Source organism: Dipodomys merriami, unplaced genomic scaffold, assembly GCF_024711535.1.
Source record: "Dipodomys merriami isolate MVZ:Mamm:240054 unplaced genomic scaffold, mDipMer1.0.p SCAF_4, whole genome shotgun sequence".
Classification (NCBI taxonomy): Eukaryota; Metazoa; Chordata; class Mammalia; order Rodentia; family Heteromyidae; genus Dipodomys; species Dipodomys merriami.
In genome coordinates this window covers 8658956-8675084 of record NW_027205603.1, presented here as the reverse complement: position 1 = coordinate 8675084, position 16129 = coordinate 8658956, and the positions used below count along the sequence as shown (strand labels likewise).

Below are 16129 nucleotides of genomic sequence, written 5' to 3'. Positions count from 1 at the left end.
AGTAAGCGAATAAAGTGAATAAAGGCACACATTAACAATGCACTCACATACGGAGGTGAAATGTTAATTAGCTACTAAAATAGCAACATGAGACCTGTCACCAGCATCTTCTTGCTCAACACTTCTGGTGCCTGCATGACCTTTGAGCTCTGCCAAGTCTGTCGCCCTTTGTCCATAGTAATGTTACACAGCTTGACTTTGATTTAGTCTTCGCAAGGGTCAGTGTCAAACTCCAAATTACTTAATTTCAAAGCAATGCAATATACAGTAATCAATATGTTGTCTGTCTTCTTGAAATATTTTAAGATTCTTGTAATGATTACTTTCTAGTATCAAAGAACTCATAAAGCATAAATAAGTCCAGTGGTTTTGGTGTGAAAATACTTTCAAGTTCTATCTCTTTTTCACAATCTCCCTCCTTCTCTTTCTCCCTCTCCCCCAAACTCTCTGAATGTATATAATTATTTATCTATTTTGACCATTCCATTATCTGAGTAAAAATACAAGATTTAGGACAATGTGCATGTGTGTGTGTGTGTGTGTGTGTGTGTGTGTGTGTGTGTGTGTGTGTGTTCATTCTCCAGCTTTTGAATGTCATTGACACTGATGATAGACACCTCTTCCATTCAGGAAATAGGAGCTATAAAGTCATGCAAAATCTGAGAAAAAGAATATATGCCATTGTAACAAGTGCTTTTTAGTTTGGCACAGTGGTGAATGCCCGTTATCCCAGATATTTGGGAGATAGGAGGATCACAAGAAGGAGGAGAACCAGTGAGTAGGGTACCGTATAGACAACAAAAGTGCAAAACCAAAGAGTTGGGGAGTTGCTCAAGTGATGGAGCAGTTGCCCCGAAGGAATTGGTGATAGGTTCAAACCCCATCCCACCACACACACACACACACACACACACACACACACACACACACACACACACACACACACACACACACACACAAGCTATGGAGATTTGCTCTATCACATCACACCTAGAGTTGATAATAACACACAACACACTTTAAAAAAATGTAAGAAGGCAGATTGCGTGTTGAATGTTCTTATCACAATTTTAAAAAACAATTAGAAAGTATTAATCTACAGCTTATAAACCAATTTATAATCATATTTCATCTTATAAAGAAAATGGAAAAAAGAAAAGGGAGGGTTATATAGTTGGTTTGTAAATGAAAGGTTAATAATTAAACCATATTTATTCAAAATAGAAAATATTTGCAGTGATTTAAATATGATAATTTACTATAAACATTCACTCATGACATTTAAAGGACTTATCAAAACATCTCATCTAATCATATGTGACATTACTAAAATGGCAAAGATGAATTAAGAAGGAATTCAATATTTACTATAGATACTCAGTAAGCATAGTCAGTTGGGTTTTATGTAAACTTATTACAAATATTACACATTGTATGTGATCTTTTAGTAGCGCCCCAGGAGAAAGTCTGAATGTGTCACCTCTCCCTGAATCATCATTCATTTACAACGTTCAGTGTAGATTCTTTGCTAAGTTAAGTTAATTATAGCCCCATTTCATTTGGGGAGTGAGCCAGCTTTGATTTTATTATTGTTTGGTCTAGATTAGACAGTTACTTTGTAGCATATTTGTACATTAAAATTGAGTCTTATGGAGTAACAAAATGAGGATGAACTTTACTGGATTGTTGAAATTTTAAAACTTCTTAACTAGAATAATAGAAACAGGTAAGAGTTTCACCATACTCAAGCCTATTCTCTTGGCTTGTGTTCTATCACTTGAGCCATGCCTCCAGCTCAGCTTTAGTTCATTATTTTAATTTTTTAAATTATATTTTCATTATATTTAAGTAATTGTACAAAGGGATTATGATTCAAGCTGTTAGTTTATGAGTATAATGCATACTGATCAATATCACCTCTGTCATCCTCCTCCCCCATCCCTTCCATTGCTGGTTATTTTAAAGATAAAATTTCTTAGAGTTTTCTGCCCAGGCTGGCCTGAAACTGTTATTCTCTGGCTCTCAGCTTCTCCAGTAGCTAGGACCACAAGCCTAGTCTACCAACACTCAGTTTTTATTGGTATATTCTCAACTCAACTATGAAGGTACTGGAAAAATAATATAGGATATACTACTCAATAGAAAGAGTACAGAACAAGAGAATAGTATGAAAGATTGTTCCTTATGATAAAGAACTTTACCATTTTTACAGATTTATTTTTCTTCTCACTCTGCATTTTAGATAAACAGTTGTCTTTCAAATTAAATAATTTGTTATGAATTGTACAAAGTTATGAATTAATACCAATAAATAGAAACTGTTTTACTAGGATGAGAGTTGGTTGTATCATTCTTCATTAAAATTTGTCTTGCTCTAAACTCTGCATATTGGATAAAAAAATTGCATTTTTCCTTCGTGCATTTTGGCATGGCAGAGTAAAGAATTAAACTAATTTGAAGATAGTATAATACTTCCTGAATAGTTCCTATGTGCTAAGTGGCAAACAGAAAAAGAAGGACAAAGAGGTAGTCAGAGACAGGCTCAGAGTCAAGTATAGTCCATAAAAGCAATAGTTTTGAAACAACAACATTAATCTAAAGACATTTACCTTTTATTGAGCTTGATATAAAAATGTATGTATGTTGATTTTTCTACCATAAATTCTATATAAATACCTCTAGATATTATCTTAAACTTATGAATGCTATGACATTAGAGATTATAGGTATTTGTGGCTATATTTAAAATTGTGGGAATTGACTTACCACAGGATAATTCATCTGATTTGTCAGGGCAGTTGTACCTGAAGTCACACTTCTGAATTTTTCCAATACAATGACCGTCCAACCTGCAGACAAATTCATTGTCTGTGCAATTGTGTGGAGGTAATGTTACTGGAACTGAAGGTTCTGATGGAGTTGGGATATCCATTGGCAAATTACCTAGATAATAAAAAATATAAAAGCATTATTTAGCACATTTCTCATTGCTTTACACATTTTACAAAGGAGGTGGTTCTAAATATGCCTTGCATGCAATATTATAAAGGCGTATTTTATGGCATTTGGTCTTAAAAAAGGCAAGAGACCTCTGAAAAATTTTAATCATAAAAATAGGTAAACAAGACTTGGAAAAAATTATATTAAGTGAAGTAAGCCAGGCCCAAAGAAACATAGGTCCCATGGATTCCCTTATTTGCAATAACTAGTATATATCTGAGACAAGCAGAAAAGGTCAGATAAGTTAATGTTAGGGGAATTAACCCCAAGATAAATATTCAAATGTTTTTATTGTTTTTTTCCTTTCATGCAATTGTTTCTAACATATTTATAAGATGATTTCTTTGTTGCTTTGTATGTCCCTCCCGCATGGTATAACCCCTGCTTTCACTGTATTTGTTGTTGGTATAATTTGTGGAGGGGAAGGGAAAAAAACAAATTGTTTAAATATGGATACAGGTGGACCCATTGCAACAATGAGATGTACAAGTGTTATGTCGCAAAACGAACTTTACAACTTTGGTGGGGGGGTGGGGAGAGTAACAAGTTGGGGGCGGGGGGGGGGAGTATGGGAAGGGATGGAAAGGGGAAACGAAGAGGAGGCAACAATGCTTGATAAGAAATGTACTCGTTATCTTGTCCATGTAATTGTAACTCCTCTGTATGGTATTCTCACAATAAAAGAAAAGAAAAGAAAAGAAAAGGGTACCTGCAAGAGTGAGGCTGAGGCCAAGGAGAAAGATGGGTAAAAAATGTAGAGGTTATGGTATATACCACAAAATTAAGAAAAGTAGAGGAAGAGGTAGGTTGAAGGGGGTGAGAATACTGAAAGGGGTGACAGATCAAGATCCACTGTATTCATAAATCTACTTTGTTAAATAGTAACGTCCTTTGTACAACTCTGTAAAAGTAATAAAATTTAAAAAAATAAAAACAGATAAGATACAGGTGGAAATTATTTGATGAAAAATCCTTTCAGAGCACATCAATGAATAGAAGGCCCAATTCAAGGCTTGGAAAGTCAGCAAGAACAAGAGTTAGAGATTCTGTCATTAGGAACCACAGTCAAGGTCTGCATAAACCTGTTAGTCTACCAGGTACTTAAACTTTGTTCTTCCATTGCTGCAATAAATCTAACACCTGCGTTTCATATATTCTCAAATATCCCAGATTGAAAATGGTAAATGAGATTCAAAGTGAAAGTCTTCATGGAAAGATCCTGAACAACTGAGACTACAACTCTAATCTGGACATAAGGCAGTGCTCCTGTTGTTCTAACATTATCCAAGCTACTATGGATGAGTTACACTGTAGATGTCTGTGAGAAGAATTTATGGAGTGGTCATGAATGATTCGAAGGGCTTCCAGGCCTGAATGGTATGAAAATCATGCCCCACAACAAGACAAGTAAGTGGAGAAGGATCAATCAGACTTGATAATGAAGTAGAAGAACGTATTTAAGTGCTCAATATGTTAAATGGAAAAGTCTAGAAATAAACAGTTGTATTTTAATGTGGATGCCATTCTGAGATACATAATGAAATCTGACATCATCCTGTTCTTTTAGCTCTAGATATAAATTATCCCTTTCACTCCTCAATTCTGAATATTCTACCCACTCATTAGTAACATTTCTAGACATCCCAGTATCAGCACAATAAGATTATTTGAAATAGAAATGCCACTGTCATGTAATTTATTATAATATGTTCTCGTAATTGTTCTATCTTAAGTTTCATTAATCTTTTTTCTTTCTTTTCTTTTTCTTTTTTTTTTCTGTTGGTCGTGGGGCTTGAACTCTGAGCCTGGGCATTGTCCCTGCACTCTTCAGCTCAAGGCAAGTGCTCTACCACTTGAGCCACAGCGCCACTTTTGGTTTTCTGACGGTTAATTGGAGATAAGAGTCTCACACAGTTTCCTGCTCAGGCTATCTTAGCATCTTGAATAGCTAGGATTACAGGTGTGAGCTACTGGCGCTTGGCATTTTCATTAATCTTTTACTGTGCCTAGTCAATAAATTATACTTTATGGCAGACATCAAAGTATGAATAAACACACAATATATGTTGATATAAAATATGGTAAATTATACAGGTCTCTAGGAATTCATGCACAGTAAGATCAAAGGAGGATATTTTATGCTTGGTAAGAAATGTATGCATTATCCTGCCCATGTAATTGTAGCCCCTCTGTACAGTATGTTCTCAAATAAAATAAAATACAATTAAAAAAAAAAAAGGAGGATATTTTAGGAGAGGAACACAAAGGCCCAATCAATACCAATGTGCCTCTGATCATTTAAAATAATACTTACCAAAATTAACTCCAGGAAATAGAAACAAGAGGGTGTTTTTTTCTTTTGGTCTTGTTTGCTTCTCTGTCTGTGGAGTAAGGGGGAGCTCAGAAATGGAGGGACAAAGGCTGAACTAAAGCAGCAGTGGTACTCACTACATCTGTGTTAAAAATGAGCTATACAACTTGTGGGAGAAGACAAGAGGGAAAAGCTGGAGTGAGGAAGGCTTGACATTGTCCACAAAGAAATGTACCTGCTTTAAGAAAGGTAACCCTGCTGTATGTCACCATTATAATAACAATAAAACTAACAAAATATGAATAAACAGTATGTACTGAAGTTTGGGTCATGCACTGCGGTCTTGGAACAGACCCCATGGATAAGAGGGACTGAAATATATGATGCCAATTGCTAAAAAACATCCAATGACTAGAATACATTCATACAGCTCAATTGAAACTACAGAACAAATTTCCTTATAAACCCTCCCTCAAAATGTTTAGAACCAAATTCAAAAACAACTAGTTTAATAAAAAACAACCATATTCTAACATTTTAAAGAATGACTCATTCATGGAATTGTGAAAACACATCGCACAATTAAAAGTATTGAGACACATATGAAGTATACGCTTCTGATTTTATTTTGTTTTTTTAATTGGAAATTTTAATGGACTTTTTTTTTTGGGGGGGGGGTCTGGTCGTGGGGCCTGAACTCTGGGCCTGGTCACTGTCTCTCAGCTCTTCACCTCAAGGCTAGTACTCTACCACTTGAGCCACAGCACCACTTCTGGCTGTTTTTCTTTTTGCTTATGTGGTGCTGAGGAACCGAACCCAGGGCCTCACTCATGCAAGGCAAGTGCTCTACCACTGAGCCACCTTCCCAGCCCTTTAATGGGCTTTTAAATTCTTCTTTTAATATCTATTTTTTCTTGTAAAGATACTGTACAGAGGAGTTTCAGTTACATGAGTAAGGTAATGAGTATATTTCCTATCTGGCATTGTTACCCCTCCCTTGTTTTTCCCCTATCATCCCTTCTCTCCCCACCTCCCCAACTCCACCCTCCTCCCATCCCGGAAGTTGTAAAGTTCATTTTCAACATAGTGTTTTGTACACCTCATTGTTACAATGCATCAAGCTGTATCCTTATTTCAGCATTTTGTTATTTCCCTTCCTCTCCTCAAATTAGAAAAAACGTATATTTAAGATGCAGGTCACCGGATCAAATACAGTGACAACAGGGGTTAATGCCATGGGAGAAGAACATACAAAAAAAAATCACATTGTACATTAAAAACAACAGGGACAAAGACAAAACCTCTTGTGTCCCTATCTTGGGGTTCATTTAGCTTAGCATCATCTTATATAGTCATATGTACATAGCTTTTGACCTTTTCTGCTTGTCTGGTAAGATTATCCTAGATGTATACTAGTTATTGCAAATACGGGAAACCATGGGACCTCTATTTTTGGGGTCTGGCTTACTTCACTTACTATAATTTTTGCCAAGTCTTTCCATTTACTGATAAATGGGGCAATGACATTCTTTTTAATGGAGGCATAGAATTCCTTTATATATATATATATATATATATATATATATATATATATATATATAAAATGGAATTCTATCAAAAAATATATATCACATTTTCTTGATCCATTCATCTACTGAAGGGCATCTGGGTTGGTTCCATATCTTAGCTATGGTGAATAATGCTGCAGTAAACATGGCTGTGCTGGTAGCTTTAGTATGGCCTTGTTTGTGATTATTCAGGTAAATACCCAAAAGTGGGATTGCTGAGTCATAGGGGAGATCTATGTGGAGTCTTTTGAGGAACCTCCATACTGCTTTCCAAAGTGGTTGAACAAGTTTACATTCCCACCAACAATGCAATAGGGTTCCCTGTTGGCCATATCCTCTCCAGCATCTGTGGTTATTAGAGTTCTTGATTATAGCCATTCTAACTGGGGTAAGGAGGAATCTCAATAGGAAGCCCATGGATTGGGAGAAGATCTTCACTAGCCATACAATGGACAAGGGCCTCATATCTAAAATATACTTAGAACTCAAATAATTAAATCCCCCAACCACAAATCCTCAAAGAAACAACGACCCCTTTAATGAGTTAGCTAAGGACTGAAAGAGAGATTACTCTGAAGAGGAAATAAGAATGGCAAATAGACACATGAAGAAGTGCTCAACTCTCTTTCTCCTCTCTCCCTCTCCCTCTCTCTCCCACTCTGCCTCTCTTTCTCTCTCTCCCTCTCCCTCCCTCTGTTTCTCTCTGAGGAGGGGGGGATATCAGTCCTGGGGCTTGAACTCAAGCAAGCTCTCTCTCTCTGTCTCTTTCTCTCTCTCCCCTCCCTCTCTCTCTTTTTCTCTCTCCCCTTCCTTCTCTCTCTCCCTCTCTCTCTCCCTCTCCCTCTCTCTCCCGCTCTCTCATACTCTCTCCCCCTCTTTCTCTCTCGCTCTCCCTCTCCCTCTCTCTGTTTCTCTCTGAGGAGAGGGGATATCAGTTCTGGGGCTTAAACTCAAGGCCTGGTCTTTGCCCTTGAGCTTCTTTTGCTCAAGTTCAGTGCTCTACCACTGGAGCCACAGCTCCACTTCCAGCTTTTTTGGTAGTTTAGTGGAGATAAGTGTCTCATAGACTTTCCTGGCAGGGCTGGTTTTGAACCATTATCCTAAGATCTCAGGGTCTTGAGTAGCTATGATTACAGGTGTGAGCCACCCAGTACTCAGCAAGAAAGAAAACCTTTACATCCACTCCTGTCTCTTGACTTTAGAAATAATCCTTATCAAAATACCAGAGTGTACTAGTGTGTATTTTCCCAGCAATATTTCAAATTATTATTTTTATATTTCCAAATCTCACATAGCATCCTATTTACCATCATAACCAGTTTATTCACAATTGAGCAACAGATCTTTATAACTTCTTCATCTTGCAGAATTGAAGCTCTAAATTTACTAACAATATCCTTTCCTTGGCCCTTGGTGACCACCTTTCTGTGTTTCTATGATTTGGGCAACTTTAGAGTCTTTTCATGAATTGAAACGTTCATTATTTGTCCTTCTTGTGACTGGTTTATTTGGCTTAGCATAATGTTCTCCTGGTTTATACTCTGCCTTAGTTGAAGCTATTATAATAAATTGTCTCAGGCTAGAGCTTAAATAGCAGCCATTTATTTCTCCAGTTTTGTAGACAACATAGTTCCAGATGAAGGAGCTAGGAGATTGGTGTCAGTTAAGGGGTCACTTCCTAGTTTACATAGGAATATTTTCTCTTTGGATTCTTACTTGGTGTTGAACAGAAGGAAGAGAAAATCAAGCTTTCTCCTGTCATTTTATAAAGGTACTGAGTCCTTTTATGCATTATGCACCTTATGACCAAATTATCTCCCCAAGTCTGAACAACCACGTTAGGAATCAGGATTTCAACAGGAGAAAGCAAATATTCACTTTATAGGGTCCCTTCAGTAGCCTATTATGGAATTTCCTTCATAAAGGTGCATACTGTTCCACAGTATATTTATCCCACATTTTCCTTGTTTATTCATCTGTCTGCAGATGAATAAACAGTGGTTTTTCCTCTTAACCATTGTGAATAATGCTGCCACAAAAGTAAGTGTGCAGTGTACATGGCTCCTCTTTTGAATTTATCTGGGTATAATGAAAGCACATCACTGCAACTATTTCCTTTTTTGAAGAACCACCGTACCTTTCCCATAATGCCTACACCATTTTACACCCTATCGAGAATGCCTAACATTTGTCAGCATCCTCATCAACACTGGTTATTTTTTATTCTTTTGATCATGGACATACTAATGCGTGTGAGGCGAAGTTTTAATGGTTCTTTTGATTTACGATTCCCTTATAATTAGTGATATTGAGCGTGTTTTGTAACTTTGTTGCCCATTTGTGTATCTTTTTGTTCTCAGTGACATCAATCCCATATCCCATTCACTCAACTTTTAGAAACCAGTCTGATGGTTAATAAACTGCGCATATGTGCTGCCTTTGCTTTGCTCTTCCCACAGAGAAGCTATGAGTTGGGAGTTTTCTCCTAATCACATCCGACCTCATGGTGGAGAAGAGGCTCAGTGGAATGGTGTCAGAAATGGTATCAAGAATTTCCCCACAGCTTTAGATACTGATGTCTTTGTGCTCATGGGGGGGGGGGGGGGGGAGGAGAAAGGAGGGTGGGGCAGGAAGGAATCCCTTAATTGATTTCTGAATTCTTCACCAGGGCAGTTTGTCCATCTGCTGCAGCTATGTGGTGTCCCTCCTGGGAGGAGGAGAGTTTGGTGATTCCCATTGTACATTGTGCTAATGTCACTCTCTCTTAAAAATGTGACTATAAATCTACAAGTAAACACACGGGATGATAAAAGACAAAAAATACATGAGGACCTGATGAATTTTACTGTCTCTAGACATTCATACGGTGAGACCCAAGATGGATATTCTTACAAGAGGAAGGCAAAGGCTCAATAGCTATATGCATACGATCATATAAAATAATATTCATCAAAATGAACTCCAAGAAATAGAAACAAGAGGTTTTCTTTTTTCTTTTTGCTGCTCTTGTTTTCTGTACTTTTTGTCTTGTTTGTAAGTTTATGTGTTTTGGGGTGAGTAAGGGGCAGGGCCTAAATAGGGTGGGAGGGACAAAGGCTGAACAATGCAGAAGTGATACTTACTAGACAGTGTATTGAAAATGAACTATACTATATATATGGGTGGAGCTTGGTTGGAAAAATTGGGAGATAGAGCGGGAAAGGGTGACACTGTTCAAAAAGAAATGTACTCATTACTTGATGTGTGTAACTATAACCCATCTGTACACAACCTTTTCAGTAGCAATAAAAATATACATTAAAAAGCATTCTTCCCTATGACCCAGCAATCCCACTTTTGGGCATTTACCCAAAGGATCACAAACAAGACCACACTAAAGCCATCAGCACAACTATGTTTATTGCAGCATTATTTACCGTAGCTAAGATATGGAACCAACCCAGATGCCCCTCAGTAGATGAACTGATCAAGAAAATGTGGTATATATACATAATGGAATTTATGCCTCTATCAGAAAGAATGACATTGCCCCATTTGTCAGGAAATGGAAAGACTTGGAAAAAAATTATATGAAGTGAAGTAAACCAGGCCCAAAGAAACATAGGTCCCATAGTTTCCCTTATTTGCAATAACTAGTATATGTCTGAGACAAGCAGAAAAGGTCAGATAAGTTGATGTTAGGTGAAATGAACCCCAAGATAAGTATTCAAATATTTTTTACTTTCTTGTGATTGTTTCTAACATATTTAGAAGATGATTTCTTTGTTGCTTTGTATGTCCCTCCCCCGTGGTATAACCCCTTCTTACACTGTATTTGATGTGTGAAGGGGAAGGGCAAAAACAAATCGTTTAAGTAGGGATACAGGTGAACCCATTGCAACAATGACATATACAAGTTGTTATGTTGAAAAATGAACTTTACAACCTTGGCAGGGAAGCAGAGGGTGGTGGGAGATGGGAAGGGATGGGAAGGAGAAACAAAGGAGGAGGCAACAATGTTTGATACGAAATGTACTCATTACCTTGCCCATGTAATTGTAACCCCTCTGTACGGTATTTTCACAAAAAAAAATGTTCTCACTAACAGGTTTTGTTTCCCTCCCCCCCCCCCAGGGCCTTGTGTGTGCCAGGAGGGCGCCCTTCTGCTGGGCTAAACCCCTAGCCCCAGGTTTTGCTTTTTTAAAGAGAAATTCCAGGTTCACAGAAAATTCAACTAGGAGGTAGACAGTGTTCAAATACCATGTGTGCCAGCTTTCACAAAGGTCTGCCACTGTCAGCATCCTACATCAGGTTGGCCCATTTGTCATAAGCAAGGGAAGCTGCATAGACACATCATTATCAGCCAAATTATGTCCCCTAAATGCACTTCACTCTTGCTGTTATTCATTCAAGAGATAATAGCAAATGTATAGTGACAGGTGTCTACCACTGTAATATCAAAACAAGGAGTTTCATGCCTCTTTCTGGCTCTACTTTATCCAAGTTTTTATCTTTTTACTAACTGCATACTTTAGTCTTTTCCAGAATATCATATTGTGGGAATCATATAGCCTGCAATCTTTCTAAGCTATTTTATTCATTTAACAATACAAATGCAAGTTTACTCTGTGTCTTTTTCTGGCTTGAGATCTCAATAATTTTAAATGAAGGAATTATATACCATTCTCCGAATGTACCACATTTATTTATTCAGTCTCATCCTAAATGTTATCTTGGTTGCTTACAGGTTTTGGTATTTACGGAAAATATAGCTTCTAATTTTCTATAATTATTTATGCTCAGGGTATTGTATGAATATTTTCAACTCAGTTGAATAAGTGGTAAGGCTCATAAATGCCTGGATCTTATGGGAAAATCTGGTCCTCTTTCAAAATGGTTATACTCCAAGTCATTTTTACCTGCAAAGAACGGGACTACCTGTCCTTGCTGAGATTTGTAGATGTCAGCATTTTGAATTTTGGCCATTCTAAAAGGTATGTAGTATATCCTACCAGTTTTCTAATTTGCAATTCCTTATAACAATGTAATGCTAAACATATCTTCATATACTTATTTTTCACTTTTACAACTGTGGTATGATTCCTCTTGAGATAGCTAGCCCAGGTTTCAGTCTGACGTTCATTTTGTTATTGATTAAATTTAATTATGCTTTGTATATTATGCATTACAATCTTTGAGTAGATATGTCTTTTTCAAATGCCCTTTCCAAATCTGTGACTTTTCCTATTCCCTTTCTGGTGTCTTTCACAGTGATTTTTAAAAAATATTGATGACATTGCCTTCAGTGTTGTATTTAAAATTATCTTCTGATGCTAGGTCAGCTATATTTTCTCTCGCATTGTCCTCAGGGAGATGTATAGTAGTGTTTTACCTTTCAGGCTATGACTCATTTTGAGTTAAATTTTACAAAGGGTGGAAGTAACTGTGTCTCAATTCACTTTTCATGTGGGATGTCCAACTGTTCCACAACCATCAGTTGAAAGTCTCTTTTTTTCCCTTGCTTTACCTTTGTTCTTTTGTCCAGATCACCTAGCTACATTCGTGGGGCTCTATTTCTTTACTCTCTATTCTGATGCATTCATCTATTTCCTAGTGTTTTCACCAGTATGACATTGTCTTGAATGCGGTAACTTCAGAGTGAAGTATCAAGATGGGGAGCACCAGTTCCCTAGCTTTGTTATTTCCTCTCAGCAGTGAGAATTCTGTTCCTAACTATGTCCCATGGGAGCTTCACACACACAAAAGAAGACAGCAATCTCCTTTTCCTCATGTTATAAAGATATTATCCTCATCATAGGGGAGCCAGCTAATCTATCTGTCTCCCAAAGACACATCTCCAAACACCATTTTAGGGAAGATTAAAATTTCATTTCAATGTAAGAATTTCGCTAGAACAAATTTAGCCCACTGCAAAGCTTATGGTTGGCTTTCATGACCCATCATTACTTAGAATAAAAATGTAAATGGAGGTGATGATCAATTTACCTTTTTAAACACAAAAAAGGCAGAATAACTAAAAATAAGCTAATGAAAGCTTTCAGAGGAAACAAAAATTGCAAAGGTGAAATGCAAATGACAAAAGTTTTCACTCCATAAGAAGCAGAGATTAGTCTGCCTTGATCTGATCTCCTTCCACATCCCCCAGCCACAGGGAAAACCAGCCACCTGCACATCTGTCACAGGCAAGATTTCCTAAATTGATGTTCAAGCTCCAGATGGACTCGGTGTTCTTACTGCTAGCTCTGTGAATTCACAGTGGCAAATGGGATAAACTTCTTGCTACACCAATATAATCTTTTATTTGATAAAACTGATTTTCTAGCTTGTTTTCTACAGGCTTTACTCTCTCCAGCCATTCTCAGATTGATAACTATATGAAAAAAGCCAATATCTTAATACCTTTAACCCATGATAAGTTTTTATCAATGTAAGACATAATGGTGTGAGGCAGGTGCCTAACAGGCATAGTAGTTCCGTCTCTATCTGTGTTTTCTTGTGATTTCTAGTGTTAAGAAATACATTTAATCTGAGATCCTAAAAGTCTACTTGAGGTTCAAATAGAATCATAAGAGAACTGAGAATGAGAGCAGATCTATGGCTCCAGAATACTAAGATACATATTTCCTATAACATTTAATACAATCACTTGAACTTCGAGGTAAAAAAAGAAATATATTCTGTATGGTAATATTAAAGTGACTTTGTTAGTTCTATATTGGAGAAGATAAGGTTTTACCAGCAATATAGTAACTCTTGGATATAATTTATAACATGCTGATACAGCTATCTGATGCATATTATGTAGCATTTTAGTTTCTGGGTAAACAATAACAATCAACACTTTTAAAATACTTTTTTTTCTTAATTTTGTGGCAGTATCTCATGCTTATAATTTAGGGACTAAAGAGGATTAAATTGAGAGAATTGAGGTTGAGTCTAAACCAGGTCAAATGTCCACAGTTTACCATCTCAGCCAAGAACTGGGTATGGGGGCATGTTCTTGTCATCTCAGTGACAGAGGAGGCTGAGTTTTAGGGGATCTGGGTTCCAAATCAGCCTGAGAAAACAAAAATTTTCGATGGTCTATCTCAATGAAAGAAGCTTGGGATGGTGGCACTACCTATTAGGATACCTAAAATATCAAGGTAACAGATAAACATTGAATAAGTATCATTTCACCCATTTTCTGTAAAATATTTACAGGTAATACAGAAACTAACGTTTGGGGATTGAGTCAATCTTCTGTGTTTATGTGTATATAAATTTTAATTTTTGTTTTGTCTTATTGGCCAAAGAGGAAAAAATATCATATATAATTAGTTAAGACTGAAAGCCTCATCTTAGCCTTAACATGATTCCTTGGGAAAGGAAAGTGTGATGGATCAGTATCAGTACCAATGGTTTTATTAAATGTCTTCTATTTACTTTTGTGCTTCATCTTAGGTAAAGCAGCGTTAAATTCCTTTATGAACAATATTACTTCCACAGGCTTTGAGGTTTAGCCCATGATTTCATTTGTTATAAAGCCAAACACTAAAACCACACAGTTCAAACAGTTTTTAAAGTTTCCTATTTTTCTTCCAAATCTTGAACCAGAAAATTGGGCCTAATAGTGTGTAACTGATATGTCACATCTCTCCCTGAGCCTCTGGCAACTCCTTTCCTTCCATCTTGGAAAGCATCAGCCACTGAACAGATTTAGCGAGATAATTGGGGAAGCCACATTTCAAGCGATGACTCATGTTCCCTTTCTTATTCTTTTTTTTCTTCTCCTCTGCCTCCGAGGTCACAGCAATTCTCTCAAAGCTGAAGCTAGGAAAAATCCTGGTTATTAAACTCAAACAAGCTTCAAGTTACAATCTCATTCCTACTCTTAATTTTGTATTCTCAGCCAGGTTACTTGTGAGCTTTAATTCTTGACAACTCAACATGGAAATGGTCATGTCTTTTAAGGGTTAATTTATTTGAAGGTAGTTTGTTTTTTGGGTGGTCCTGGGTCTTGAACTCTGGGCCTGGGCGATTGATCAGTAGTATAATGTCCATGGTTGACATTATCACCTCATGGAAACAACATTCTGCTTCTTTATATAAGAAGGGACAATTAAAAGAGTCATCTCCTCAATTTTCTCATGAAATTAGGATAACAATGAATGAATATTCAGTATCTGTTCATAACAATGGATCCGGAACTCATCTAAATTCTTTAAAAGTTGTAGGATTTTTTTTTTTTGAGCCAACATATAGGAGTGGTTGACTGCATTAGTGTATGCATTTATGAGATACTTGTCTTGTAAAAGAAATTTCTACATCCTTTGCAATTGCCAAGATTCCTGTAGTAAGAAAGTAGTTCTTGGTCCCATTACCGGGCCTGATCACAGGTCTTGCTCTGTCCAATGTGCATAAGCAAACCTGCAATATATCAGAGCCCAAAGAAGCTGCATTTTGTATCAGCTAGGAATGTGGTCCCAGAGAGACAGCATACAGATATTAGAGACTCATACGTTGGAGCTACATAATACTTTACAGAACTATCAATAAGAAACTTATAACACTCCTTGTGTTCTAAGTCAACTTATATACTTGAGAGTAAGAAGTATATTGTCTAGTTCTAAACTACTGAGATTTTCTACAAATCTGTCTGAAATACAATACAGAATCCTGTGTATAGAAATGTTTTATTTCATTAATAAGGTATATATATATAATGAATATAAATAAAACATCTAAATAAGGAAATCTCTATAAAACACCTAAAATGGGCATCTCTATCCATTCATATTCAATGGTACCCAATGTAGGCCAATAATGGGCTAGCTTTTACAGACAAAACAGGCAGTAGTTGCTTTAATGCAACTGACATTATTATAGGAGAAAATAGAAATTTAACAATAAGAGTGTCAGATATTTTAGAGGAAAATAACACAGAGAACACAAATATAAAATGGCAGACAATAAAGAACCTGTGTGTACAGTATTCAGAGAAGATCTGAAGAAATGATTGAGCAGAAACAAGAAGTGGCATGGGAAGTGGGGTAGATAAAAAGGAAGCATGTTCCTGGAAGAGACAAAGCCTTGACTATAGGGAAACTAGCATACATCATCAGCAAGAGATATTTGTATTCAAAAGATGTAAAGTAGAGTTACATTGTTGGAAAGAAAGTTACAAGGTATGAGGGATCCAGTCATTATCTGAATCATACTGGTGGAGCAGCGTGCCTGGGGGAGAGTCAGCATTCTTCTACACAGGGAT

The 16129-nt window shown here is 36.8% G+C and overlaps 1 protein-coding gene across 1 annotated transcript in view; it reads right to left on the bottom strand.

The window, feature by feature from the left end:
- The window catches only part of Malrd1 (MAM and LDL receptor class A domain containing 1), a 470497-nt gene that overhangs the window by 309472 nt on the left and 144896 nt on the right, over nucleotides 1–16129 (bottom strand). The window contains exon 20 of the mRNA XM_069991735.1: nucleotides 2767–2943. Coding sequence (XP_069847836.1) covers nucleotides 2767–2943 — 177 coding nt within the window. The remainder of the gene's footprint in view (nucleotides 1–2766; nucleotides 2944–16129) is intronic.